A 26,310-nucleotide genomic window follows, 5' to 3' on the forward strand; every position below is an offset into this window, starting at 1 on the left:
TCACTCGACAAGCCTATTAATTTATACATTTTACTACATGGCTGTAATTTAATGGAATGGAACGAGTGCGGTGGGGGCACAGTGATAAGGTGAGGAGGGTCTCAGCATTCTGGAAATTCTTAATCCAGCTCTGATTGGCGCTTTGGTGCTGAGAAACAATAAGAGGGAGGTTTGTTGATCCAGAGTTTTCATGTTGCAACAGGTAATCGATATTCCATTAGCTGAATGACTCTGAACGGCACTCCTGCAGAGTTAAGGTGCATTCTCTTGCGACACACCCAGGTTATATCCTCTGCGGAAGCTACATTACAATCTGCTTAAGACAGGTAGGAACTGTGATTTGGATCTATTAGGACAAATGAATTTTACTTTCCATTAAGTGGAGAAATGTCTAGTCCCTTCATATGCCTTGATTAGAAGCTACATACATGCCTAGTTTTGTGATCTGAGTGCAGATTTTAACAGGCTTTGCGATTGTCAGGAGTAAGGGCTGTCAGTGTACTTTTGATCTATATTTATATTTGTTTGATCAGATCGGTCTCCAGTCAGTGCCATTGGAAGTGATTCATTCACCGTGGCGGAGCTTTAAGAGTTGAGGATTTTAAATTTTCTGCTCCTCTTGCCAATGGTTGGGATCTCCAATTCGCCAGGCTTGTACAGAGATACAATCCCAATTCAACTACCGTCAATATAAAGTTCCTTGGTCCTCAGTGCAGGTTAGAAAGCAGCACCAGAGAAGGTGTGCCAGGACGCGGTGATTAGCTGGGTTTTAAGATTGTTGGATGAAGGGTATTGGGGTGATTAACATTGGACACGGTTTCACAGCGTAAAATCCATAATTCTCACTATAGCTTCAGGGCTCAATTGAAATTTTCATGATGGGGGTTGACAGATTGTTGTTATGGAAGACTGTCAAGGGACATGGAGCAAAGGTGGAGAAACAGGGTTAAGACATAGATCAGCCATGATTTAATTGAATGGTGGGACAGTTCGAGGGGCTCGATAGCTTATTCAAGTTCTTATTCTATCTCTGCTATTCCCTCTCCTATTCTCTCCTTCCTGCTCTCTCTCCTTTTAACTCATTCCTGCCCTTCTTTATTCTCCCTCCTGCCTCCCTCATTCTCCCTCTTCCTTGCTCTCTCCCTCCTACTTCCCCCATTCCAGTAATGGCCACCCCCATGATCAGGAGTGGAACCCCTGGCCAGAGGCACTGCTTGCTGGCTCAGAACAGATTGCACAGGCTTGGTTTGTATTTCCTTGAGCTACAAAAATTGCGGGGTGGCCTGATCAAGGTGTTTAAAATGTCAGAAGTGATTCCGTAGGGTGGAGAAAGCGAAACTATTTCCTTTGGTAGGGGGAGTCCAGGACAAGGGAGGGGAATCTTAAAATTAGAGCTAAGCCGGTGGGGTTGATGTTTGGAAGTGCTTCTTCACACAAAGGGTAGTGGAAACCTTGAACTCTCTTCCCCTAAAGAGCTGTGGATGCTGGGGGACAATTGATGCTTTCAAGACTGAAATTGATAGATTTTTGTTGGGTTAGGATATCAAGGAGCAAAGGTGCCAAATGGCCTCCCCCTGCTCCTATTTCTTATGTTCTTAGAGGAGGATAAATTGAATTGATCAGCTATGGGGGAACAGGCTCGATGGGCTGAATGGCCTCCTCCTGTTCCTAGGTCTCTATGACTCAACACAGCTCAGCAATCAAATGCTGGGGGAACTGAAGCAAAGGAAATGATTCAATCTCCGCACGTGTCTGATAGAAGAAACCCCTGCTACTGTAACCAGTCTCTGTTTCCCCCGGTATATTACAGGTGATTAAGGTGCTTCATCCTACTTGGCCTTTGCCTTTTGTCACTCTTCTAGAAACAGCAGCAGAGTCTGACTCAGGGAGCTCAGAATATGGCAGAAAAAGAGGAAGCAAGAATAGATGTGGCTGGGATTCAAGCAAACTTGCCTAAAAAGCTCATTTTGGAGAACTTCAAGAGTGGCCAAGAAAGCAAGAGAGCTCGCCAGAGTCCAGTAGCACCCGAGAAAAGCAGCAAGCTCCTGTCCGGGCTCCTGGCCATGAATGTTGTGTTTCTAGGAGCTGCTTTCATCCTGAGTGCCATCTTCAATCAAGCTTCTGTACCAGGAACCCCTGTCCTGATCCTCCTAATAGTCCTCAGTGCCTTGGACGTGGTCTGGATGATGTTCCACCAATCTGCTGCCCACTCTGTCCCTCACCAAGACCTTCATGCTGGTGCCATCTGGCTAAGGGGTGAGTGAAGAGATTTTGCCTGTAAAGCTTTAGCAATTTAAACACGGAGATCAGGTTTGGTCCAGGATTTTTCGGGGTACCTTCTGTTGTGGGGGAGGTGGGCCTCAGTGTAGGAAGGAAAGGTCAGGAGGAATAGCAACGAATGGAGGGATCGGAAGGAATACCCAGTGAGGAATGTATAAACTGGTGACAGAAGCTGTCAATAGTTCTTTGTCCTGAAGTGAGTGAAGGGGAATCCCCGGCAAGCTCAGTGAGGATGGTTGGGATTATTGTATCAAATTCCCCATTCTCTGCTCTGTCAAGCTAATGCTTAATGCCCAGGCAGTGAAAACCTACCTCCGTAAATTCGCCCAAGTCTTGACATGTAATTACTTGGCATGAAGAACACAGGATCACCAACTCAGCCTAGATGTATTACTGAAACTTTCATCATTTGACCCTCCAATCACCCCACTCCGTTATTTGTGACCTGACAATATCCATATCCACAACACTAACCGACCCCAACATCAACTGAAAAGTGAACAGCATCTCCTTTACCTGATTGGATACGTCTTGACTGACAGTCAAACAGCCTTTCTTCCAATCACCAATATTTTTATAATTAATAAATGCAAGGGTTCAAAGAAACTGAAATAAACCTTTCCTTTTAAGTGTATTTATAATTTTGCAGATTGACCACCTTTCATCGCCTTGATGAAGGATCATTATGACCTGAAACGTTAACTCTGTTTGTCTCCACAGATGCCATCTGACCTGCTGGGTATATCCAGAATTTTCTGTTTTTATTTTGAGTTCTTCTGGGTGTCCTGACCAATATTTATCCCTCAATCCCAAAAATCAAATTATCTGCTCATTATCACATAGCAGTTTGTGGGAGGTTGCTGTGTGCAAAATTGGCTGTAACATTTCCTGTATTACAATAGTGACTACACTTTGAAAGCACTTTATTGGCTGTAACGCTTTTTGAGATGTCCGGTCGTTGTGAAAGACACTATATAAATGCAAGTCTTTCTTTTGTTTCTTGTGATGGCAGTCTGTCAGGAGACTGCCTTCCATTCATTCCTGGTCAGGCTTAACAATGCTCTGTCACTCCAATCTGTCACCTCCCAAATTGAATTTGTTTTTGTTCAAGTGAGGCTCTGAGCCAGATTTTCACTATTGTTACGGATAGTTTGAGTCACGAAATTTTCCAGCTCACCGCACCTGCTTTGGTAGAAAGACCCCTGAATGGGGGGGGGAGGGGGGGATCTTTGCTCTGATGGGGCAGTGGTGGGGGGGCAGTTTGTGTAGATAGAGTCAGGCTCGCGCCAGCCCCGGAAATAGATTGGAATTTACCACAAGGGCAGCCGAGATCCAAGGTGGGTTGGTTAAAAGCCACCTCAGTTCTCTGGGATTTTGTCCCAGTTGTCTGGTTACATTTTACCCCTACCCCTCACTACCATCACACCCCCCCCAACATACACACCCCATGCCCTCTTGCCAACTCATGCCAATTCACCCACTATCCTTGGCCCTTAAACCATCCATGCCAACTCACCTAGTATCCACCATGTGCAGACCTCAGGAGCCATGTTGAGATGAAATAAAGTTCTAAAAATGCAACACAGCCTTGACTTTAAAAAAGCACTCCCATTCATGAAAGCCCATTCAAATCTTTTAAATATCAAGGGGTTAATCTCATAAAAGCAAAGAAACTTCTATTCAGAGACCCGCATCAAAAAATCATTTAATAGCCTCATTGAGCTGTCAGTCAAACTGTGAACTAAGAACCCCCTGCTGAGATAATTGTAGCTTTCGGAAATCAGCTGAGAATTCATAAAGGGCCCTTAGGGAAATGTAAACAAACAGGTATTGAAACTGTTAGAAGAGATTTTTTTGTTTTCATTTGGGGATTTAAATAACTTCACATCATGACAGTTATACAGACATTATCCACCCTTCAAAAGTATATGCCTACTCCATAAATTTGCAACCAAGTTCAAATGGCCCTGCTGAGCTCTGGTTTCCTCACATGTGAATCACGCCCCACCCCCTTTCCTCTACTGGCAAAAATGGAATGTCAGAGTTGGGAGCGAGACTTACACATCTGGGTCCCACTCACTATTTTGTAAGCTCCGCAGAGTCTCAAAAATCTGGGTCAGAATCTTTGCCGGGTGGTTAATCATCTGGTCTCCCTTGCCACGCATTGTCTCCAAGCTGAGATGGTGAGCGAATCCTGCTTTCAAATCTCTGGCACTCTGTGGGATTAATTTGGAAAATCTTAATCCCGTTCATAATTAACAAGACTACCTCTTAACTTGCACCAGTAACTGGAGTCTCAGACACACACAAAAAGATTGGTTAGTGCCACCCATGACTCAGTTGCAGCATTCTCACTTCTGAGTAAGAAGGTTATGAGTTCATGACCCACTTCAGAGACTTGAGCACTGAATTTATACTGATACTCCATTGTAATACCAAGGGAGTGCTGCACTGTCAGCAGCTCTTTTAATTAATACATTTATATGTGCTCTGCCTGGAGGCAGGTCCTTGGCTCATTGCCTGCTGTTGCTTCATCTTGAGCAGTTCTTTTGGTAGCTTTTGTCAGTGGTAGTTTGACATTGCCTTCTACACCCAGGGGCAGGGTGAGGTGGTAGGCTCCAAGTCTACCTCAGCCAGAACTGGAACTGAACCAATGCTGTTGGCATTATTCTGAACCATGCACTAGCCAACTGAGCTAACCAGCCCTCTATCTTTTAAAAGCAATGTTAAACCAAGGCCAGATCTGACCTTGCAGAACAAAACAAAACCTGCCTTTATATAGCTCCTTTAATGTAATTGAACATCCCAAGGTGCTTCAAAGGAGCATTATCAAACAAAATTTGACATTAAAAATGTAGATGATGATGTTAGGATGGGTGATCAAAATTTAGATTTCAAGGATAGGGACAGAATTTTAGGGAGTGAATTCCAGAGTTTAGGACCCAGGCAGCTGAAGGTACAGCTGACAATGATGGAACAATTAAAATATGGGATATGCAAGAGGCCAGAATTGGAGGAGCGCAGAGACCTTGGTGGGTCCTTGTAGAGCTGGAGGAACACAGCCATTGGAGGGATTTGAAAACAAGGATCAGAATTTTAACATGAAGACATTGCTTGACTGGGAGCCAACATAGTCCAGTGAGCACAGGGGTGATAGGAGATTGGGACATACTGCGCAGTCCCAAGGATTTGACTCTACATGGTTTTGGATGAGCTCAAGTTTATGTAGGATGCAAGATAGAAGAAGTACATGAATGTATTGGAATAGTCAAGTCTAGAGGTAACAAGGGCTTGGATGAGGGTTCCAGCAGCAGCTGAGCTGCAGCAAGGGTGGAGTCAGTGAATGTCACCAAAGTGGAAGTAGGCAGTCTTAGATTTGGTGAGGTGGGTGAACAGGATTTACTGCGAGTTAGGACGCAGGAAGCAAATTAACGTAAAAGATCCCATGGCACGATTCCAAGAAGAGCAGGGCGAGTTCTTCCCAGTGTCCTGGCTAATATTTATCAATCAACATCACTAAACTAGATTAACTGCTCATTATCACATTGCTATTTTTGCAATCTAGTTGTGTGCAAACGGCTGCTGTGTTTCCTACTGTGACTACGCTTTAAAAAATAATTCATTGGCTGTAAAGTCTTTGGAATGTCCTGAGGATGTGAAAGTCACATTATAAATAAAAGTTTCTTTTTTCCTAATATTGTTGTTGGGGCTTTAATGATGTAGCCACAGTTATGGTATGTCTGGCTATTGTCCCTGCTGACACTACAGAAATCAGTTGTGTTCTTGCTCTGATTTCAGGGGCAGTGTTGCTGTTTGGAATCTGTAGTGTTGTGCTTGATGCTTTCAAGACCGGATACTTCTTTCAAGTCAGCGACGGTGGCGGAACTGTGAAGGCAGTTTATTCCATTGTGGAAGCAGTCTTCATCAGTGCACAGGTAAGCCTCTTATCATTTCAACTGAGTGTTGGAGAATTCAACCATTGCTTACAGCTTTTTCCTGTGATATGTTAACCATGCAGAGTCAAATCCTTTTCTCATTTGTCAAAGGATACTTTTGTAATCATGCACATACATTTTAATTAGAAACTGGGACACTACTTTGTATAAAGCAAAATGCATTGTTTAGTGATTGAATTGATGATGGTTGGTGTTTGATTGTATGAACTGATAGGAAATGTCAGTGTTTGGTTGGATGGATTGAATTTTTTTTAATATTCTTTCCTGGGATATGAGCAGCACTGGCAAAGACAACATTTGTTGCCCATCCCTACTTGCCCTTGAGAAGGCGGTGATAATCCACCTTCTTAAACCACTGCAGTCTATGTGGTGTAGGTACACCCACAGTGCTGTTAGGAAGGGAACTCCAGTCAACAGACAGCAAGATAATTCCAAATCAGGATGGTGTGTGGCTTGGAGAGGAACTTTCAGGCCGTGCTGTTCCCATGCATCTGCTGCCCTTCTTCTTCTAGAGGTTTGTAAGGTGCTGTCAAAGGAGGCTTGATGGGTTGCTGAAGTGCATTTTGTAGATGGTACACTGTTGCCATGGTGCGCCAGAGGTGGAGAGAGTGAATGTTTAAGGTGCTGGATGGTGGGCCGATTAAGCGGACAGCTTTGTCTGGCTTTGGAAAGGTTGGTTTTTGGTTTAGTGGATTGATAGATTGGATAGGTTGGTTTTTGGTTAATGGATTGATAGATTCCATTGGTTGGTTTTTCATTAATGGAATGATAGATTCCATTGGTTGGTTTTTCATTAATACAATGATGGATTGGATTGGTTGGTTTTTAGTTAATGGATTGTTTGATTGGATTGGTTGGTTTTTGGTTAATGGATTGGTTGATTGGAATGGTTGTTTGTTTGGTTAATGGATTACTTGGTTTTTGGTTAATGGATTGGTTGTTTTTTGGGTAACGGGTTGGTTGATTGGATTGGTTGGTTCTTGGTCAATGGATTGGTTGATTACATTGGTTGGTTTTTAGTTAATGGATTGGTTGATTGGAATGGTTGTTTGTTTGGTTAATGGGTTGGTTGTTTTTTGGGTAATGGGTTGATTGATTGGATTGGTGGGTTTTTGGTTAATAGATTGACTGACTGAATTGGTTGGCTTTTAGTTAATGGATTGATAGATTAGAGTGGTTGGTTTTTGATTAATTGATTCATAGATTGGATTGGTTGGCTTTTAGTTAATGGATTGGTTGATTGAATTAGTTGGCTTTTGGTTAATGGATTGGTTGATTGAATTGGTTGGTTTTTGGTTAATGGATTGGTTGTTTTTTGGGTAATGGGTTGATTAATTGGATTGGTTGGTTTTTGGTCAATGGATTGGTTGATTACATTGGTTGGTTTTTGGTTAATGGATTGGTTGATTGGAATTTTTTTTTTTGGTTAATGGATTGGTTGTTTTTTGGATATTGGGTTGATTGACTGGATTGGTTGGTTCTTGATTTAATGGATTGATTGACTAGATTGGTTGTTTTTTTGGTTTAATGGATCGATAGATTGGATTGGTTGGTTTTTGGTTAATGGATCGATAGATTGGATTGGTTGGTTTCCGGTTAATGGATTGATAGATTGGATTGGTTGGTTTTTGGTTAATGGATTGATAGATTAGAATGGTTGTTTTTTGGTTAATGTGTTGATAGATTGGATTTGTTGGTTTTTGGTTAATGGATTGGTTGTTTTTTGGATAATGGGTTGATTGATTGGATTGGTGTGTTTTTGGTTAATTGATTGATTGACTGGATTGGTTGGTTTTTGGTTAATGGATTGGTTGTTTGGATTGGTTGGTTTTTGGTTAATGGATTGATTGTTTGGATTGGTTGGCTTTTAGTTAATGGATTGGTTGATTAGAATGGTTGGTTTTTGGTTCATGGATTGGTTGATTAGATTGGTTGGTTTCTCGTTAATGGATTGGTTGATTAGAATGGTTAGTTTTTAGTTAATGGATTATTTGATTGGATTGGTTGCTTTTTAGTTAATGGATTGCTAGATTAGAATAGTTCATTTTTGGCTAATGGATTGATAGATTGGATTGGGTTTTTTTTGGTTAATGGATTGCTTATTTTTTGGATAATGGGTTGATTGATTGGATTGGTGGGTTTTTGATTAATAGATTGATTGACTGGATTGGTTGGCTTTTAGTTAATGGATTGATAGATTAGAATGGTTGGTTTTTGATTAATTGATTCATAGATTGGATTGGTTGGGTTTTAGTTAATGGATTGGTTTAATTGAATTGGTTGGTTTTTGGTTAATGGATTGGCTGATTGGATTGGTTGGTTTTTTGGTTAATGGATTGGTTGTTTGGATAGGTTGGTTTTTGCTTAATGGATTGATTGATTACATTGGTTGGTTTTTGGTTAATGGATTGGTTGTTTTTTGGATAATGTGTTGATTGGATATGTTTGTTTTTGATTTAATGGATTGATTGATTAGATTGATTGTTTTTTGGTTTAATGGATCGAATGATTGGATTGGTTGGTTTCTGGTTAATGGATTGCTAGATTAGAATGGTTCATTTTTGGTTAATGGTTTGATAGATTGGATTGGTTGGTTTCTGGTTAATGGATTGATAGATTAGAATGGTTGGTGTTTGGTGAATGGGTTGATAGTTTGGATTGGTTGGCTTTTAGTTAATGGATTGTTTGATTGGATTGGTTGGTTTTTGGTTAATGGATTGGTTGATTGGAATGGTTGTTTGTTTGGTTAATGGATTACTTGGTTTTTGGTTAATGGATTGGTTGTTTTTTGGGTAACGGGTTGGTTGATTGGATTGGTTGGTTCTTGGTCAATGGATTGGTTGATTACATTGGTTGGTTTTTGGTTAATGGATTGGTTGATTGGAATGGTTGTTTGTTTGGTTAATGGGTAGCTTGTTTTTTGGATAATGGGTTGATTGATTGGATTGGTGGGTTTTTGGTTAATAGATTGACTGAATTGGTTGGCTTTTAGTTAATGGATTGATAGATTAGAGTGGTTGGTTTTTGATTAATTGATTCATAGATTGGATTGGTTGGCTTTTAGTTAATGGATTGGTTGATTGAATTAGTTGGTTTTTGGTTAATGGATTGGTTGATTGAATTGGTTGGTTTTTGGTTAATGGATTGGTTGTTTTTTGGGTAATGGGTTGATTAATTGGATTGGTTGGTTTTTGGTCAATGGATTGGTTGATTACATTGGTTGGTTTTTGGTTAATGGATTGGTTGATTGGAATGGTTGTTTTTTGGATATTGGGTTGATTGACTGGATTGGTTGGTTCTTGATTTAATGGATTGATTGACTAGATTGGTTGTTTTTTTGGTTTAATGGATCGATAGATTGGATTGGTTGGTTTTTGGTTAATGGATCGATAGATTGGATTGGTTGGTTTCCGGTTAATGGATTGATAGATTGGGTTGGTTGGTTTTTGGTTAATGGATTGATAGATTAGAATGGTTGGTTTTTGGTTAATGGATTGGTTGTTTTTTGGATAATGGGTTGATTGATTGGATTGGTGTGTTTTTGGTTAATTGATTGATTGACTGGATTGGTTGGTTTTTGGTTAATGGATTGGTTGTTTGGATTGGTTGGTTTTTGGTTAATGGATTGATTGTTTGGATTGGTTGGCTTTTAGTTAATGGATTGGTTGATTAGAATGGTTGGTTTTTGGTTCATGGATTGGTTGATTAGATTGGTTGGTTTCTCGTTAATGGATTGGTTGATTAGAATGGTTGGTTTTTAGTTAATGGATTATTTGATTGGATTGGTTGCTTTTTAGTTAATGGATTGCTAGATTAGAATAGTTCATTTTTGGCTAATGGATTGATAGATTGGATTGGGTTTTTTTTGGTTAATGGATTGCTTGTTTTTTGGATAATGGGTTGATTGATTGGATTGGTGGTCTTTTGATTAATAGATTGATTGACTGGATTGGTTGGCTTTTAGTTAATGGATTGATAGATTAGAATGGTTGGTTTTTGATTAATTGATTCATAGATTGGATTGGTTGGGTTTTAGTTAATGGATTGGTTGTTTGGATAGGTTGGTTTTTGCTTAATGGATTGATTACATTGGTTGGTTTTTGGTTAATGGATTGGTTGTTTTTTGGATAATGGGTTGATTGATTGAATAGGTTTGTTTTTGATTTAATGGATTGATTGATTAGATTGATTGTTTTTTGGTTTAATGGATCGAATGATTGGATTGGTTGGTTTCTGGTTAATGGATTGCTAGATTAGAATGGTTCACTTTTGGTTAATGGATTGATAGATTGGATTGGTTGGCTTTTGGTTCATGGATTGGTTGATTAGATTGGTTAGTTTCTGGTTAATGGATTGATTGATTAGAATGGTTGGTTTTTAGTTAATGGATTATTTGATTGGATTGGTTGGTTTTTGGTTAATGGATTGATAGTTTGGATTGGTTGGCTTTTAGTTAATGGATTGATTAATTGGATTGGTTGGTTTTTGATTAATGGTTTGATTGATTAGAATGGTTGGTTTTTGGTTAATGGGCTGCTTGTTTTTTGGATAATGGGTAGATTGATTGGATTGGTGGGTTTTTGGTTAATAGGTTGATTGACTGGATTGGTTGGTTTTTGGTTAATGGATTGGTTGTTTGGATTGGTTGGTTTTTGCTTAATGGATTGATTGATTGGAATGGTTGATTTTTGGTTAATGGATTGATAGATTAGAATGGTTGGTTTTTGGTTAATGGATTGATAGATTGGATTGGTGGGCTTTTGGTTAATAGATTGATTGATTAGAATGGTTGGTTTTTGGTTAATGGATTGATAGATTAGAATGGTTGGTTTTTGGTTAATGGATTGATAGATTGGATTGGTTGGTCTTTGGTTAATGGATTGATAGATTGGATTGGTTGGTTTTTTGTTAATGAATTGATTGACTGGATTGGTTGGTTTTTGGTTAATGCATTGTTTGATTGGATTGGTTTTTTTTGGTTAATGGATTGTTTGACTGTATTGGTTGGTTTTTTGGTTGCTTGGATTGGTTGGTTTTTTGGTTAATGGATTGATTGATTAGAATGGTTGGCAGATGTGAGAATCAGATAAATTCACTCCCCCGAACAGCACACTGCTCCAAGATTCCAGTTGATTATGGTGACAGTAATTTTTCCTGTATTTGTGCACAAGACAAGTGTGGTAACAATTCACCAGCTGAGACATTTTGACCCAATGTGTGTGCGAATATGTCAGAAAAAATTTTATGCTGTATCAAATGGAAAAACTCTAAACTACCCTTTTCCCACCATCTCCTCTCTGGCAGTTGCTGACCCATGTTGAAGTTTAGCACTCACAATGTCCCACAAGATTGCCCAGCAGGCCACTGCTAAGATGTGACCCCAACTAGTGAGTGTCAACTAGATATTACAAAATATTAAAATATTGCGAGGGAATCATTTTGGGGGGATTTTTAGAAATCTTTGTGTTGTTGTAAGGTAGCACCTGCGGAAGGTGACTGGTTGACTGGAGATTGTAAAATTCAAGGTACAGGATGTACCAAGGGTTGATATATTCAATTCTGCCTAGGAACAGGGGCAGAACCCTTTTGGGAGATATCAACAGGTCACACAAATGAGTTCAAGGGGCAGAGTGAATACCAGCTCTTTGGGAGGTAGGCTCCATGCTGTTGCAGTGCTGCCGTTAGTTATGCTGCTGAGGGGGCTGGGCCCCCATTGGTAGATCAGCGCTGCTCAGAGTTGGGCACCGGGAAGCCCAGAAGCCTGTGTTGTCAGAAGCATGCCTGTGTTTAGACACTGGAATGTAGCCTGACCAACATGGTGGGTGGGGTGGGGGGTGCGAGATCTTGGTAGGAGGTCAGCTCAGCTGGAAAAGAAGACCAAGAATGCTGGACCTGTGAACAGATTTGGGTGAGATCTGGAATAGTGTGCCTTTTGGGTTAAGACTGTATCCGTGGAACTCAGTGTAGAGTTGCTATCGGCTAGGGATCAGACTAGCTCTTTGAAGGAAAGGAGCTAAATTCCCTTGAATGGAAGGCAGGGGGTGGAATCTTCCCAGATTTGCACTAAGTGCAGTAGCGGGGGGGGGAAAAGGGGCATTTTACCCGCTGGCCGGCGGCTTTTCACACTGTATTGTCCCAATCGTGCCTCATTAATTACGCATTCCTGAGAAACATGTCATTTCGATGGTGGGCGGGCTCTCATTCGCCCGCCACGCCATCACCTCACCGCTTCATCATGCCGGGTGCCATATTTAAAGTGCAGCCATGTGCACACATCTCAGTGCTTCCAGCCCACGGCTGCTGAAAAGAAGACATGGACCCGAAAGGCAAGAAAACTGCAGCCCCCGGGTTTAATAATGTGTCCCTCAAGCACCTTTTGGACACAGTAGAGGCCTACCATGATGTCTGTACCCCGATTCTGGCCGGCAGATGGGCAGCAACATCACTAATCCAGCATGAGAGGCAGCGGCAGTGGTGGTCAGCACCAACACCCTACAAAAAAAGACAGTCACTCAGTGCTGAAAAAGGATGAGTGATCTTCTCCGTTCCACCAGGGTAAGTCACTTTTTTCATCACTCTCAACTCACAAATGAATCATACATCCACAGGGATCTCACTCACTGCCAGTTCAAGGAACATCACCATTCACTCTCTCACACACACCTTCATTGTCCCCATCCAGTCTGTGGGGCCACTCGCCACCCACAGGTACCAGGCATACTTATCATTTGGCCTGGCAGGCATCCTGCTTACACTCTCTCCATCTCTAATCATTCAGAACAAGCTGCAACACAACAAAGGGGAGAGGTCGCAGACTTGTGGAGGAATGCCTGAAATCAAGGTCCTCACGAACTTTGAAAACAGAGCCATCTAGCTGGCCGGCGAGGATCTGGACCATTCCTGTGCTGACGGTGAGGTCGGTGGTGCGCTACCAAATGAGGAACCAACAGTGCGACATCCATCAGGCAACCATGCCATGAGCAATGTGTCCTGTTTCACAGACCATTGCCATGCACTAATTATCTCTCCTTGCTTTTGCAGACACATCTGGAAAACAGCCGACAGTCCACGAGCCAGGGCCTCCAATCAAGCACCGGAGAAACCCATGAAGAGGAATCTGAAGGCACCCTCATTGAAGATCCAGCACAGCGCTCACCCACACCCTCCACCAGCGCAGACACACAGACCTCAGTGGGACCTAGCTTTAGAGTAGCCTTGGTGTCACAATCTGGTGAGCACATCACATGCTCTGATCCACAGCAGGCAGCAGCAGGGACTTCCCAGGTCTCCAGCACTCAGAAGGCTGCCTCTTCCCTGTACCTTGTGAAGCCTTCAGGCCAAAGTGATGGTCCGGCCTTACAATCCCTGGACACAGGTGCCTGCACCTCAATGGTGCTTGTTATTGCTGCCAGAATGTCGTGGGCAGGCGTCACAGAGATCTCTCATTCTCTCTGTGTGTTTTCAGCACTTTAAGGTGGGGCTGACCTGCATCTCATCAGCATCTGTGACCTGTGACGCTGTACTCCTAAAGGAGTCAGGTGCTGAAGGCTGACAGGATCAGCTGCATTTAAAGTTTCACAGCTGCGTCTCCATTATATGACCCTGATCACAGACTGCAAGCGTACTGCCCTCAGCCAGACAGGAGTCAGACATTCACAGAGGCAATGTTAAGATCTATGGAGTGTCCTCACTGCATGTCATCATCATCCTCCTGGAATCCTGGGTGAGTTGCTGAGAAACTCCTGGGATCTGTCTTGGTTGTGTCTGTCATTTAATATGCAGTTTGTGGTGTGTTCGACCACAGTTTGCTTGTTAATTAATGTTTGCCACATGTCAATTCTAGATTTTAGAGTATAAGATAGTTAGTGTTGGCTGTTTGCTTTACTGACTTTTGTATCATAAAATTTCTTCTGTTTGTTTAAAACTGAAATCTTGTGGCTTTATTCTCTTAATGAGTAGCTGTTAAAGTCTACTTTAACAAAACTGGATCGTAATTAAACTTTGGGGTCTCGTCCGGTATCGTACCAGAATTTGGGGGCCTGATCCAGGAGCATAATAGTATTTGCAACACGGAAACAGGCCATTCAGCCCAACTAACCCATTCCACTGTTGATATTCCACACACATCTCCTCCACCATCATCCAGCCCCATCAACATATCCTTCCATTCCTTTCTCCCTTATGTGCTTCTTTACCTTCTCCTTAAATGCTTTTCGTGTCAACCACTCCCTATGGCAGTGACGATTTATTAGTAACTATAGTCTATTTATGACCCCCATTTCTGGTCTCTCCCTCAGGTGGAAACATCTTCTCTACCTTACTAAACCCATCTTAATTTTAAAGATCTCTATCAGGTCACCCCTCAGCCTTCTCTTTGCTAATGTGAAGAGCCCCAGCCTGTTCAATCTTTCTCGTTGTGTATAACCTCTCAGTTCTGCTATCATTCTAGTAATTTTTTTGTACCTTCCCCAGTGCCTCTATGTCCATTTTATAATGTAGAGACCAGAACTCTTCACAGTGCTCCCGAGTGTGACCTAATCAAGGTCCTATACATAGCTTAACGTAACTTCTCTGGTTTTCAATTCTATCCCTCAATAAATTAGGGTTTTTTTTCATGTTCTTATAAACCTGCATTGCTGCTTTTAGTGATATATGCTTCTATACCCCCAGGTTCCTCTATTCATCCACCATATTTAGCCACTTATTTTGTAAGTAGTCTATAACCTCCTTCTATTCTTCCTACCAAAATTTACTACCTCACATTTATCTATGTTGAAGTTGATTAGCCAAGTACATGCCCATTTTGCAAGTTTATTGATGTCTTCCTTTATTTTGGTGTGATGCTCCTCTGTATTCACTCCCTCTAATTTGGTGCCATCTGCAAATTCTGAAATCAGGACTTGATGGTAACCATAGCGATCTGATGTTATCCTCAGCCAATCTCCATATGTACACATTCCAGTGGGAGATCAGAGACAGGGATCAGGACTAGGAAACATATCTGCTTTCTTCTAAGCCAGAACACTAGGAACAACAACAACAAACCTCAATAACTGAGCTCACGTAACCCAGCATAGAGACATCACTAAATCAGAGGAGAAAAATGTAGGCCACATTTTCCAGGGTAGTCACAGGAAGACTGGATTTATCTCCATTGCTTCTGCATTCCAATCAACACTGCACACAGATGGAAGGAAATTAAAACTTCCTTCATTCTGATTACAAAAAGCCATATAAAGATTAAGGGAGAACATCAGCAACAGAGGAAGAATGTAGCATATTTAAGAACAATGACTGAAGCTTAGTAGAGAATAATTTCTGCTTATCTTTTAATATTTCTAGACCTACTTATTGTGGTTTCACTCGAAAGATTGCTTCCACACACGCCGTAATATCACCAGGTAGGAACTGCTCATCAATTTCTATGCTTGATAATTCAGATGAGAAACATGATGTTCCAATGGATTGAAGCACAGCCCTTTCACTCCTGGGGTCTAGAGCAATGGAATGGAGGGTCCCCCTCTCTCTGTTGACTGCAAGGGTGTCATATACAATGATCTTGTGCAGATTCAGCCAGTTACAGTGGACAACTGAGCACAACTTGTTATTAATTAACATTGAATTAGCAATCTCATTCCTAGAGGTCACTGAATGGTTGGTGCAATGCACCGCTAACTTCCCAAGAGCTGAATTCTCTCTCCTGAACCCCCAACAGCTACTGGAACTATTTCCTCAGTCCCTCAGCACTGCTGTTCCTTTTTGCCTAAAACTAAGCATCCATCATGGGCCCCTCATGGGTATCCAAAGTGAAAGGGATTAAAGTTAATTGTCCGTAAACCATAGGCAATGCATGAGCAATTTTCGCATTACAACACCGCCCCGTGCCCCCCAAGCCCCAAGAAATGAGGCTATGAGGCTTCACATTAGGATCATCCAATTGGACAATTCACTCTATATTCCCAAGCCTAAGAATGATCCATTAGGACAGATGACAAAAAGCTTGTGATAAAAGGGATAGTTATTTAAGGAGCAACTGAGGCGTAGCCTAATAGAGGTCTTCTAAATTATGAAAGGTTTTAATAGAGAGAACGTTTCCTCTTATGGTGAAGAGCATAACCAGTAGCCATCAACATAAGATAATTAAGAAACTCTTTACCCAAAGAGTGCTGAGAATGTGGAACTCACTGTCACAGGGAGTGGTTGAAGCAAATAGTATAGGTGCATTTAAGGGGAAGTTAGACTAGCATATGAGGGAGAATAGAGGGTTACGATGATAAATATAGCTGAGAAAAGGTGGGAGGAGGCTCAAAAGGAACATAAATCCCAGCATGGGCTGGATAGACTGTTTCTGTGCTGTATATCCTATGTAACCTAAAGAAAAGAGAATTAGAGAGGCAGAGAGATTAAGGATGCCAATTCCAGAGTTTAAAACCTATACAATAAAAGACACATCCATCACCGGTGGGGCAAAGAAAATCAGGATGCACAGGAGGCCAGAACTAAAGGAACGCAGAGATCTTGGAGGATTGGAGAAGATTACAGAGATATTGAAGGACAATGGGAAGTCTGATCCCTTCAGACACTCCCTGAAGACAGAATCCTGTATGGCATCCTCACATCCTACAATAACAATATCAAATTGGACAGAACAAGCACACAGGATCTCAACCACCTATCTAATCTATTGTTAAATGTTAACATGGTCTCAGCTTCAATCACTAACTTTCATAGGGTATTCCACAGCCTCACAACCCTCAGTGTTAGAAGGTTTATCATGCTCTTCATCCTAAATCTGTTGTGTTTAAGCTTCAACCTACCCCCTCTCACTTTAAACCCCTCAAACACTGAAAATAGCTGGTTTCCAAATGTCTCCACTACTCTTTCCACATCCTCTGTGGGAAGAGGAACTCTTCAGAATTCCGGATTACCATCCATGCCTGCTGCCCTACGTTTTGTTCAGGTCAATGAAGCATGACGTCCGCTTCCTCCCAGCAAACTGGTCCCTTAACGTCCTCTACCTCAGAGGCACTGAATGAATAAAGCTCTTACTAATTCTTTTGACTCTACCTTTAACGAGAGTCTCCCACAGTTCTGGTATATGGGAATGGTAGCGTACTGATAATGTTACTGGATCAGCAATCCAGAGAGCTGGACTAAAGCACCGGAGGCAAGAGCTCAAATCCCACCACGGCAGCTACCGAAACTACCAGATTGTTGTAAAAACCCATCTGGTTCACTAATGCCCTTTAGGGAATGAAATCTACTGTTGTTACCCAGTCTGCCCTACAAGTGAACCCAGATCCAGAGCACAGTGGTTGACTTTTAACTGCCCCTCAGAAATGGACTAACGAGCCACTCAGTTGTATCAAACCGCTACAGAAAAGTTGAAAAAGAATAAAATTGAACAACCACCTGACATCGATCTAAGCACCAGAAACAACAAAGGAACACCCTGCACAGTTGACCTTGCAAAGTCCTCCTTATTAACATCTGGGGACATGTGTCAAAATTGGAAGAGACCAGTCAAACTACACCCTTGCATACTTATACTCACCAAATCCCACTTACCTGGGAGCCAGAGAGGCAATGGACCTGTGAGGAAGCAACCCGGAACAAGAGAATACAAATCGGGACTGAGGCTTGAGGCCTACACTTACCTGGGAGTCAAAGAGGCGGCAGGGCCTGCAAAGAAGTAACCCAGAGCGAGGGAATATAAAACGGGACTGAGGCTTGAGGCCTATGTCACTTACCTGGGAGTCGGAGAGGTGGCGGGACCTGTGAGGAAGCAACTCAGGGCGAGAGAAATAAATCAGGACCAAGGCTTGAAGGTCTACACTTACCTGGCAGCTGGAGAGGCGGCGGTCCCAATCAGCTGGTCCCAGTCAGCTGCTCAGAACCAGCCCGTGCTGAGTTCGAAAGGAGAGTGAGAAAAAGCATATAGTAACATCACAGGAAAACTGTAAGTTCATTGGTTGGTAAGAAACTGCTATTAGGGACTGTCTTTAAATTGCTGTAAATTAGAAAGTGTATTTTTTTTTAAGTAGCTACACTTGGATTTAAGTGAGAAACACCAGGAATAAGGGAAAGTCAGGGCCATTATAATAAAGTAATATAAATAAAGCAAAGCAAAATAAAGTTAAGACATGACAGGGCAGCTTGGTTGAGTGGAATGTGTGTCCTGTAATATGTGGGAAGTCATGGATGCTACCGGTGTCCTAGATGACCACATGTGCAGAAAGTACTGCCAGCTGCAAAACTTTGAGCTCTGGGTTTCAAAGCTTGAATGGCAACGGGAGTCAGTGTGGCACATCCGCGAGGCTGAGAGCTACGTGGATAGCATGTTCAGAGAGGTGGTCACACCGCAGCTTAGGAGCCTGGAAGCAGGAAAGGAATGAGTGACTGCCAGGCAGTCCAAGAGAACTGGGCAGGTAGTACAGGAGTGCCCTCAGGTCCCACTCACAAATCGGTTTTCTATTTTGGATACTGGTGAGGGCATTAATTCTTCAGAGGAGTGCAGTCAGAGCCAAGTTTGTGGCACCACGAGCGGCTCAGCTGCAGGAGGGGAGGAAGAAGAAAGGAAGAGCAATAGTTTTAGAAGATCACATCTGAACAGAGCCGGGACTGAGTTCCTTGTGGGGCGTTTTGCTGGTGCTGTTGGAAGAGCTTTAAACTAACTCGTTAGGGGTGTGGGAACCAAGAGAAAATATTAGCGAGGAATGCCAGGGTGCACAAAATACTGGGAGAGACAGATAGCACTAATGCAGAGAATAGTAAGTTAATAGGTGCAGTCAGAGGAAGGGAGAAAGTCATGAAGTCTAAATCAGGGTTACTGTGCATGTTTGTGAATTCCTGGAGTATAGTAAATAAGATTGGGGAGTTACAAGCGCAGATTGCCATGTGGGAATATGATGTTGTGGTGATAACAGAGACCTGGCTCAAGGAAGGGCAGGACTAGATGTTAAACATTCCAGGGTACAAAGTATTCAGAAAAAAGAGGAAATAAAGAAAAGCAGGAAGGGTGGCAAGTATTGGTTAAGGAGAGCATTGCAGTGCTGGAGAAAGAGAATGTCCCAGAGGGTTCAAGGACAGGATAAATTTGGCTAGAGCTAAGGGACAAAAAGGGTGCAATTGTATTGCTCAGTGTAGTCTATAGTCCGCCAACTAGTGGGAAGGATATAAAGGAATACATCTGCGGGGAAATTAGAGAGATGCAGACATTATAATTATTCTTATAATAATATAATGGAAGACTTTAATTAACCGTATATAGACTGGGACAGTGGTAGTGTAAAGGGCAGTGAGGGACAAGCGTTCCTAGATTGTGTTCAGGAGAATTTTCTACAGCAGGATGTGTCCAGTCCAACAAGAAGAGAGGCACTGCTGGACCTGGTTTTTGGAAATTAGGTGGGCCAAGTAGATCAAGTGTCACTGGGGGAACATTTAGGAGGCAGTGATCATTGTATCATAAGGTTTAGGATGACGGTCAAAAAGAACAATGTGCAATCCAGAGTAAGAATAATTAACTGGGAGAGAGCCAACAAGGATGAAGGATAAGTATGGCAAGTTTCAGGAACCTTGGATAACGAAGGATATTGTGAGATTAGTCAAAAAGAAAAGGGAAGCATTCATTAGGGCTAGAAGACTGGGAACAGATGAAGCCCACGGAGAATATAAAGAAAGTAGGAAGAAGCTTAAGCAAGGAGTCAGGAGGGCTAAAAGGGGTCATGAAAAGTCATTGGCAACCAGGATTATGGAAAATCCCAAGGCCTTTTATACATAGTTAAAAAGCAAGAGGGTAGCCAGGGAAAGGGTAGGCCCACTCAGGGACAGAGGTGGGAATCTGTGTATGGAGCCAGAAGAAATGGGAGAGATATTAAATGAGTATTTCTCATCAGTATTCACCAAAGAGGACTTAGCGGTCGATTTGTCTAGGGAAGAATGTGTAAATAGCCTGGATCATGTTGAGATCAAAAAAGAGGAGGTGTTAGGCGTCTTGAAGAATATTAAGGTGGATAAGTCCCCAGGGCCAGATGGGATCTACCCCAGAGTACTGAGGGAGGCAAGGGAGGAGATTGCTGGGGCCTTGACAGAAATATTTGTATCCTCACCGATTCTTCGTGACAGGATTTACTACCATTTGGAAACAAATGAGCGTATTAGTGAGAGGCAGCATGGTTTCGTGAAGGGGAGGTCGTGTCTCACTAATTTGATCGAGTTTTTCGAGGAAGTGACAAAGATGTTCAACGATAGAAGGGCAGTGGATGTTATCTACATGGATTTCAGTAAGGCCTTTGACAAGGTCCCTCATGGCAGACTGGTACAGAAGGTAAAGTTGCATGGGATCAGAGGTGAGCTGGCAAGATGGATACAGAATTGGCTTGGTCATAAAAGACAGAGGGTAGCAGTGGAAGGGTGCTTTTCTGAATGGAGAGCTGTGACTAGTGGTGTTCGACAGGGATCAGTGCTGGGACCTTTGCTGTTTGTGGTATACATAAATGATTTGGAGGAAAATGTAACTGGGCTAATTAGTAAGTTTGCAGACGACACTAAGGTTGGAGGAGTTGCAGATAGTGAAGAGGATTGTCAAAGGATACAACGGGATATAGATTGGTTGGAGGCTTGGGTGGAGAAATGGCAGATGGAGTTTAATCCGGACAAATGCAAGGTAATGCATTTTGGAAGGTCTAATACAGGTAGGAATTATACAGTAAATGGCAGAACCCTTAAGTGCATCGACGGGCAGAGGGATCTGGGTGTACAGGTCACTGAAAGTGGCAACGCAGGTGGATAAGGTAGTCAGGAAGGCATATGGCATGCTTGCCTTCATCGGCAGGGGTATTGAGTATAAAAGCTAGGAAGTCATGCTGCAGCTGTATAGAACCTTGGTTAGGCCACACTTGGAATATTGCGTGCAATTCTGGCTGCCACATTACCAGAAGGATGTGGAGGCATTGGAGAGGGTGCAGAAGAGGTTTAGCAGGATGCTGCCTGGTCTGGAGATGATTAGCTATGAAGAGAGGTTGGAGAAACTCGGATTGTTGTCACTAGAGCGACGGAGATTGAGGGGCAACTTGATAGAAGTTTACAAAATTATGAGTGGCATGGACAGAGTAGATAGTCAGAAGTTTTTTCCCAGGGTGGAAAAGTCAATTACTAGGGGACATAGATTTAAGGTGAGAGGAGAAAACTTTAGAGGAGATGTGCGGGGCAAGTTTTTTACGCAGAGGGTAATGAGTGTCTGGAATTCGCTGCCGGAGGAGGTGGTGGAAGCAGGTACAATAGTGGTGTTTAAGAGGCAGCTTGACAAATACATGAATAGGATGGGAATAGAGGGAAACGGACCCCGGAAGTGCAAAATGTTTTAGTTTGACAGGCAATATGATCAGCGTAGGCTTGGAGGGCCAAAGGGCCTGTTCCTGTGCTGTATTTTTCTTTGTTCTTTGTTCAATGGGACAAGAACAGAGCTGGGCTGGATAGACCGGAACCAAAGATTGGCAGGAAAAACTGTAGCTGAACAATGGACTACCTTCAAAGAAGAAATGGTTCAGGCATAGTCAAGGTATATTCCCTCAAAAGGGAAAGGCAGGGCAAACGAATCCAAAGGCCCCTGGATGAAAAAAAGATAGAAATTAAGATAAAGAAGCAAAAGTACGCTTATGACAAGTGTCAGGTAGAAAATACAATTGAGTACCAAGCGGAATACAGAAGGTTCAGAGGGGAGGTGAAAAAGCAAATAAGAGAAGCAAAGAGGAGTTATGGGAAGAGACTGGTAGCCAACATAAAGGGGAATACCAAAGTTTTCTATCAGCATACAAATAGTAAGAGGGTGGTAAAAGGAGGAGTAGGGCCAATTAGGCACCTAAAAGGCGATTTACAAATGGAGGCAGGGGGCATGGCTGAAGTGTTAAATGAATACTTTGTCTTTACCAAGTAAGCCGATGCTATCAGGGTCATGATAACAGAGGAGGAAACTCTGTCACTAGAAGATTTCAAAATTGATAAGGAGGAAGTGTTTGGTAAACTGTCGGTATGTAAAGTTGACAAGGCACTGGGACCAGATTTTTTTTAAAAATTCATTCACGGGATGTGGGCTTCGCTGGCTGGGCCAGCATTTATTGCCCATCCCAAGTTGCCCTTGAGAAGGTGATAGTGAGCTGCCTTCTTGAACCGATGCAGTCCATTTGGTGTAGGTACATCCGCAGTGCTGTTAGGAAGGGATTTCCAGGATTTTGACCCAGTGACAGTGAAGGAACGGCGATATATTTCCAAGTCAGGAAGGTGCGTGACTTGGAGCAGAACTTCTAGGTGGTAGTGTTCCCATTTATTTGCTGCCCTTGTCCTTCTAGATGGTAGCGGTTATGGGTTTGGAAGGGGCTGTCTAAGGAGCCTTGGTGAATTCCTGCAATGCATCTTGTAGATGGTACACACTGCTGCTACTGTGCATCGTTGGTGGAGTGAGTGAATGTTTGAGGATATGGTACCAATCAAGTGGGCTGCTTTGTCCTGGATGGTGTCAAGCTTCTTGAGTGTTGTAGGAGCTGCACTCATCCAGGCAAGTGGGGAGTATTCCATCACACTCCTGACTTGTGCCTTGTAGATGGTGGACACGCTTTGGGGAGTCAGGAGGTAAGTTACTTGTCGCACGATTCTTAGCCTCTGACCTGCTCTTGTAGCCGCAGTATTTATATGGCTAGTCCAGTTCAGTTTCTGGTCAATGGTAACCCCCAGGATGTTGATAGTTGGGGCTTTAGTGATGGTAATGCCATTGAACATCAAGGGGCGATGGTTAGATTCTCTCTTGTTGGAGATGATCATTGCCTGGCACTGTGTGGTGCAGATGTTACTTGCCACTTGTCAGTCCAAGCCTGGACATTTGTACAGGTCTTGCTGCATTTGGACATGGTCTGCTTCAGTATCTGAGGAGCCGCGAATAGTGCTGAACATTGTGCAAACATCAGCGAACATCCCCACTTCTGACTTTATGATGGAAGGAAGGCCATTGATGAAGCAGCTGAAGATGCTGGGCTCAGGACACTACCTTGAGGAACCCCTGCAATGATGTCCTGGAGCTGAGATGACTGTCCTCCAACAACCATAACCATCTTCCTTTGTGCTAGGTATGAATCCAACCAGGGAGAGCTTACCCCCTGATTCCCATTGACTCCAGTTTTGCTAGGGCTCCTTTGACACTCAGTCAAATGCAGCCTTGATGTCAAAGGCAGTCACTCTTACCTCACCTTGTGGGTTTAGCTCTTTTGTCCATGTTTGAACCAAAGCTGTAATGAGGTCAGGAGCTGAGTGGCCCTGGCGGAACCCAAACTGGGCCTCAGTGAGCAGGTTATTGCTAAGCAAGTGCTGCTTGATAGCACTGTTGATGACCCCTTCCATTACTTTACTGATGATTGAGAGTAGACCGATGGGGCGGTAATTGGCTAGGTTAGACTTGTCCTGCTTTTTGTGTACAAGACATACCTGGGCAATTTTCCACATAGCCAGGTAGATGCCAGCGTTGTAGATGTACTGGAAAAGCTTAGCTAGGGGCGCGGCAAGTTCTGGAGCACAAGTCTTCAGTACTATTGCCAGAATATTGTCAGGGCCCAGAGCCTTTGCACTATCCAGTGCCTTCAGTCGTTTCTTGATATCATGTGGAGTGAATCGTATTGGCTGAAGACTGGCATCTGTGATGTTGGAGGCCAAAATGGATCATCCACTTGGCACTTCTGGCTGAAAATTGTAGCAAATGCTTCAGCCTTATCTTTTGCACTGATGTGCTGGGCTCCCCCATCATTGAGGATGGGGATATTTGTGGAGCCTCCTCCTCCAGTGAGTTGTTTAATTGTCCACCACCATTCACGACTGGATGTGGCAGAACTGCAGAGCTTAGATCTGATCTGTTGGTTGTGGGACCGCTTAGTTCTGTCTATCACTTGCTGCTTATGCTGTTTGGAACGCAAGTAGTCCTGTGTTATAGCTTCATCAGGTCGACACCTCATTTTTAGGTATGCCTGGTGCTGCTCCTGGCATACCCTCCTGCACTCTTCATTGAACCAGGGTTGAACCTTGTCTTGATGGGTAATGGTAGAGTGGGGAATATGCCGGGCCATGAGGTTACAGATTATGTTCGAGTACAATTCTGCTGCTGCTGATGGCCCACAGCACCTCATGGATGCCCAGTCTTGAGTTGCTAGATCTGTTCAAAATTTATCCCATTTAGCATGGTGGTAAACATGACACAACACGATGGAGGGTATCCTCAATGTGAAGACGGGACTTCGTCTCCACAACGACTGTGTGGTGGTCACCTCCTGCTGATACTGTCATGGACAGATGCATCTGTGGCAGGCAGGTTGGTGAGGATGAGGTCAAGTATGTTTTTCCCTCTTGTTGGTTCCCTCACCACCTGCCACAGACCCAGTCTAGCAGCTATGTCCTTTAGGACTCTGCCAGCTTGGTCAGTCGCGGTGCTACCAAGCCAGTCTTGTTGATGGACTTGAAGTTCCCCACCCAGAGTACATTCTGCACCCTTGCCACCTTTAGTGCTTCCTTCAAGTGGTGTTCAACACGTAGGAGCACTGATTCATCAGCTGAGGGAGGGCAGTACGTGGTAATCAGCAGGAGGTTTCCTTGCCCATGTTTGGCCTGAGACTTCGTGGGGTCCGGAGTCGATGTTGAGGACTCCCAGGGAAACTCCCTCCTAACTGTATACCACTGTGCCACCACCTCTGCTGGGTCTGTCCCGCCGGTGAGACAGGACATACCCAGGGATGGTAATGGTGATGTCGGGGACATTGACCGTAAGGAATAATTCCCAGAGGATGACTATGTCAGGCTGTTGCTTGACCAGTCTGTGAGACAGCTCTCCCAATTTTGGCACTAGCCCCCAGATGTCACTAAGGAGGACTTTGCAGGATTGACAGGACAGAGTTTGCCGCTGTCATTTCCATTTCCTAGATTGATGCCGAGTGGTCCAAGGTGTATCCAGGGATATTGAAGGAAGCAAAAGACGAAACAGCAGGGGCACTGACCATAATCTTTCAGTCTTCCCTAGACTCAGGGGAGGTGCCAGAGGACTGGAGAATTGCAAAATTTACACCCTTGTTCAAAAAAGGTTGTAAGGATAATCCCAGCAATTACAACTTGGAGTTTTTTGAAGCGGCAACAGAGAGGGTTGATGAGGGTAATGCTGTTGATCTGGTGCACATGGACTTTCAAAAGGCATTTGATACAGTGCCACACAACAGATTTGTGAGAAAAGTTATAGCTCATGGAATAAAAGGGACAGTAGCAACGTGGATATAAAATTGGCTCAGTAATAGGAAACAGGGGGTAATGGTCATTGGATATTTTTCAGGCTGGAGGAGGTTTGTAGTGGAGTTCCCCAGGGGTCAGTATTGGGCCCCTTGCTTTTCCTGATATATATTAATGATCTAGATCTTGGTGGGCAGAGGACAATTTCAAAGTTTGCGGATGATACGAAACTTGGAAACATTGTGAATTGCGAGGACGACAGTATAGAACTTCAAAAGGACATAGACAAGTTGGTGGAGTGGACAGATACGTGCCAGATAAAGTTCAATGTGGAGGAATGTGAGGTGATATAGTTTGGTAGGAAGAACATGGACCGACAATATAAAACAAGGGGTAAAACTTTGAAGGGGGTGCAGAAGCAGAAAGACCTGTGTGTATATGTGCATAGATCATTGAAGATGGCAGGACAGGTGGAGAGAGCAGTTAATAAAGCATACGGTATCCTGGGCTTTATTAATCGGGGAACAGAGTACAAGAGCAGGGAGGTTATGCTGAATTTATATACGACAGTCATTAGACCTCAGCAGGAGTATTGTGCACAGTTTTGGGCGCCACACTATAGGAAGGACGTGAACACATTGGAGAGAGTGCAGAAGAGGTTTACAAGAATGGTTCTAGGGATGGGAAACTTCAGTTTTGCAGACAGATTGAAGAGGTTGGGGCTGTACTCCTTGGAGAGGAGAAGACTAAGAGGAGATTTGATAGAGGTGTTCAAAATCATTAGGGGGCTGGATAAAGTAGATAGGGAGAAACTGTTCCTGGTCGT

General features: G+C 43.2%; 1 protein-coding gene across 1 annotated transcript in view; it reads left to right on the forward strand.

The window, feature by feature from the left end:
- Nucleotides 1–263: 263 nt before the first annotated feature.
- Nucleotides 264–26,310, forward strand: part of LOC144699680 (proton channel OTOP3-like) — a 46,823-nt gene continuing 20,776 nt past the window's right edge. Inside the window, exons 1-4 of the mRNA XM_078570817.1 lie at nucleotides 264–326; nucleotides 1,863–2,256; nucleotides 6,079–6,215; nucleotides 15,579–15,637. Coding sequence (XP_078426943.1) covers nucleotides 1,899–2,256; nucleotides 6,079–6,215; nucleotides 15,579–15,637 — 554 coding nt within the window. The 5' untranslated portion in view covers nucleotides 264–326; nucleotides 1,863–1,898. The remainder of the gene's footprint in view (nucleotides 327–1,862; nucleotides 2,257–6,078; nucleotides 6,216–15,578; nucleotides 15,638–26,310) is intronic.

Source organism: Cetorhinus maximus, chromosome 24, assembly GCF_964194155.1.
Source record: "Cetorhinus maximus chromosome 24, sCetMax3.hap1.1, whole genome shotgun sequence".
Lineage (NCBI taxonomy): Eukaryota > Metazoa > Chordata > Chondrichthyes > Lamniformes > Cetorhinidae > Cetorhinus > Cetorhinus maximus.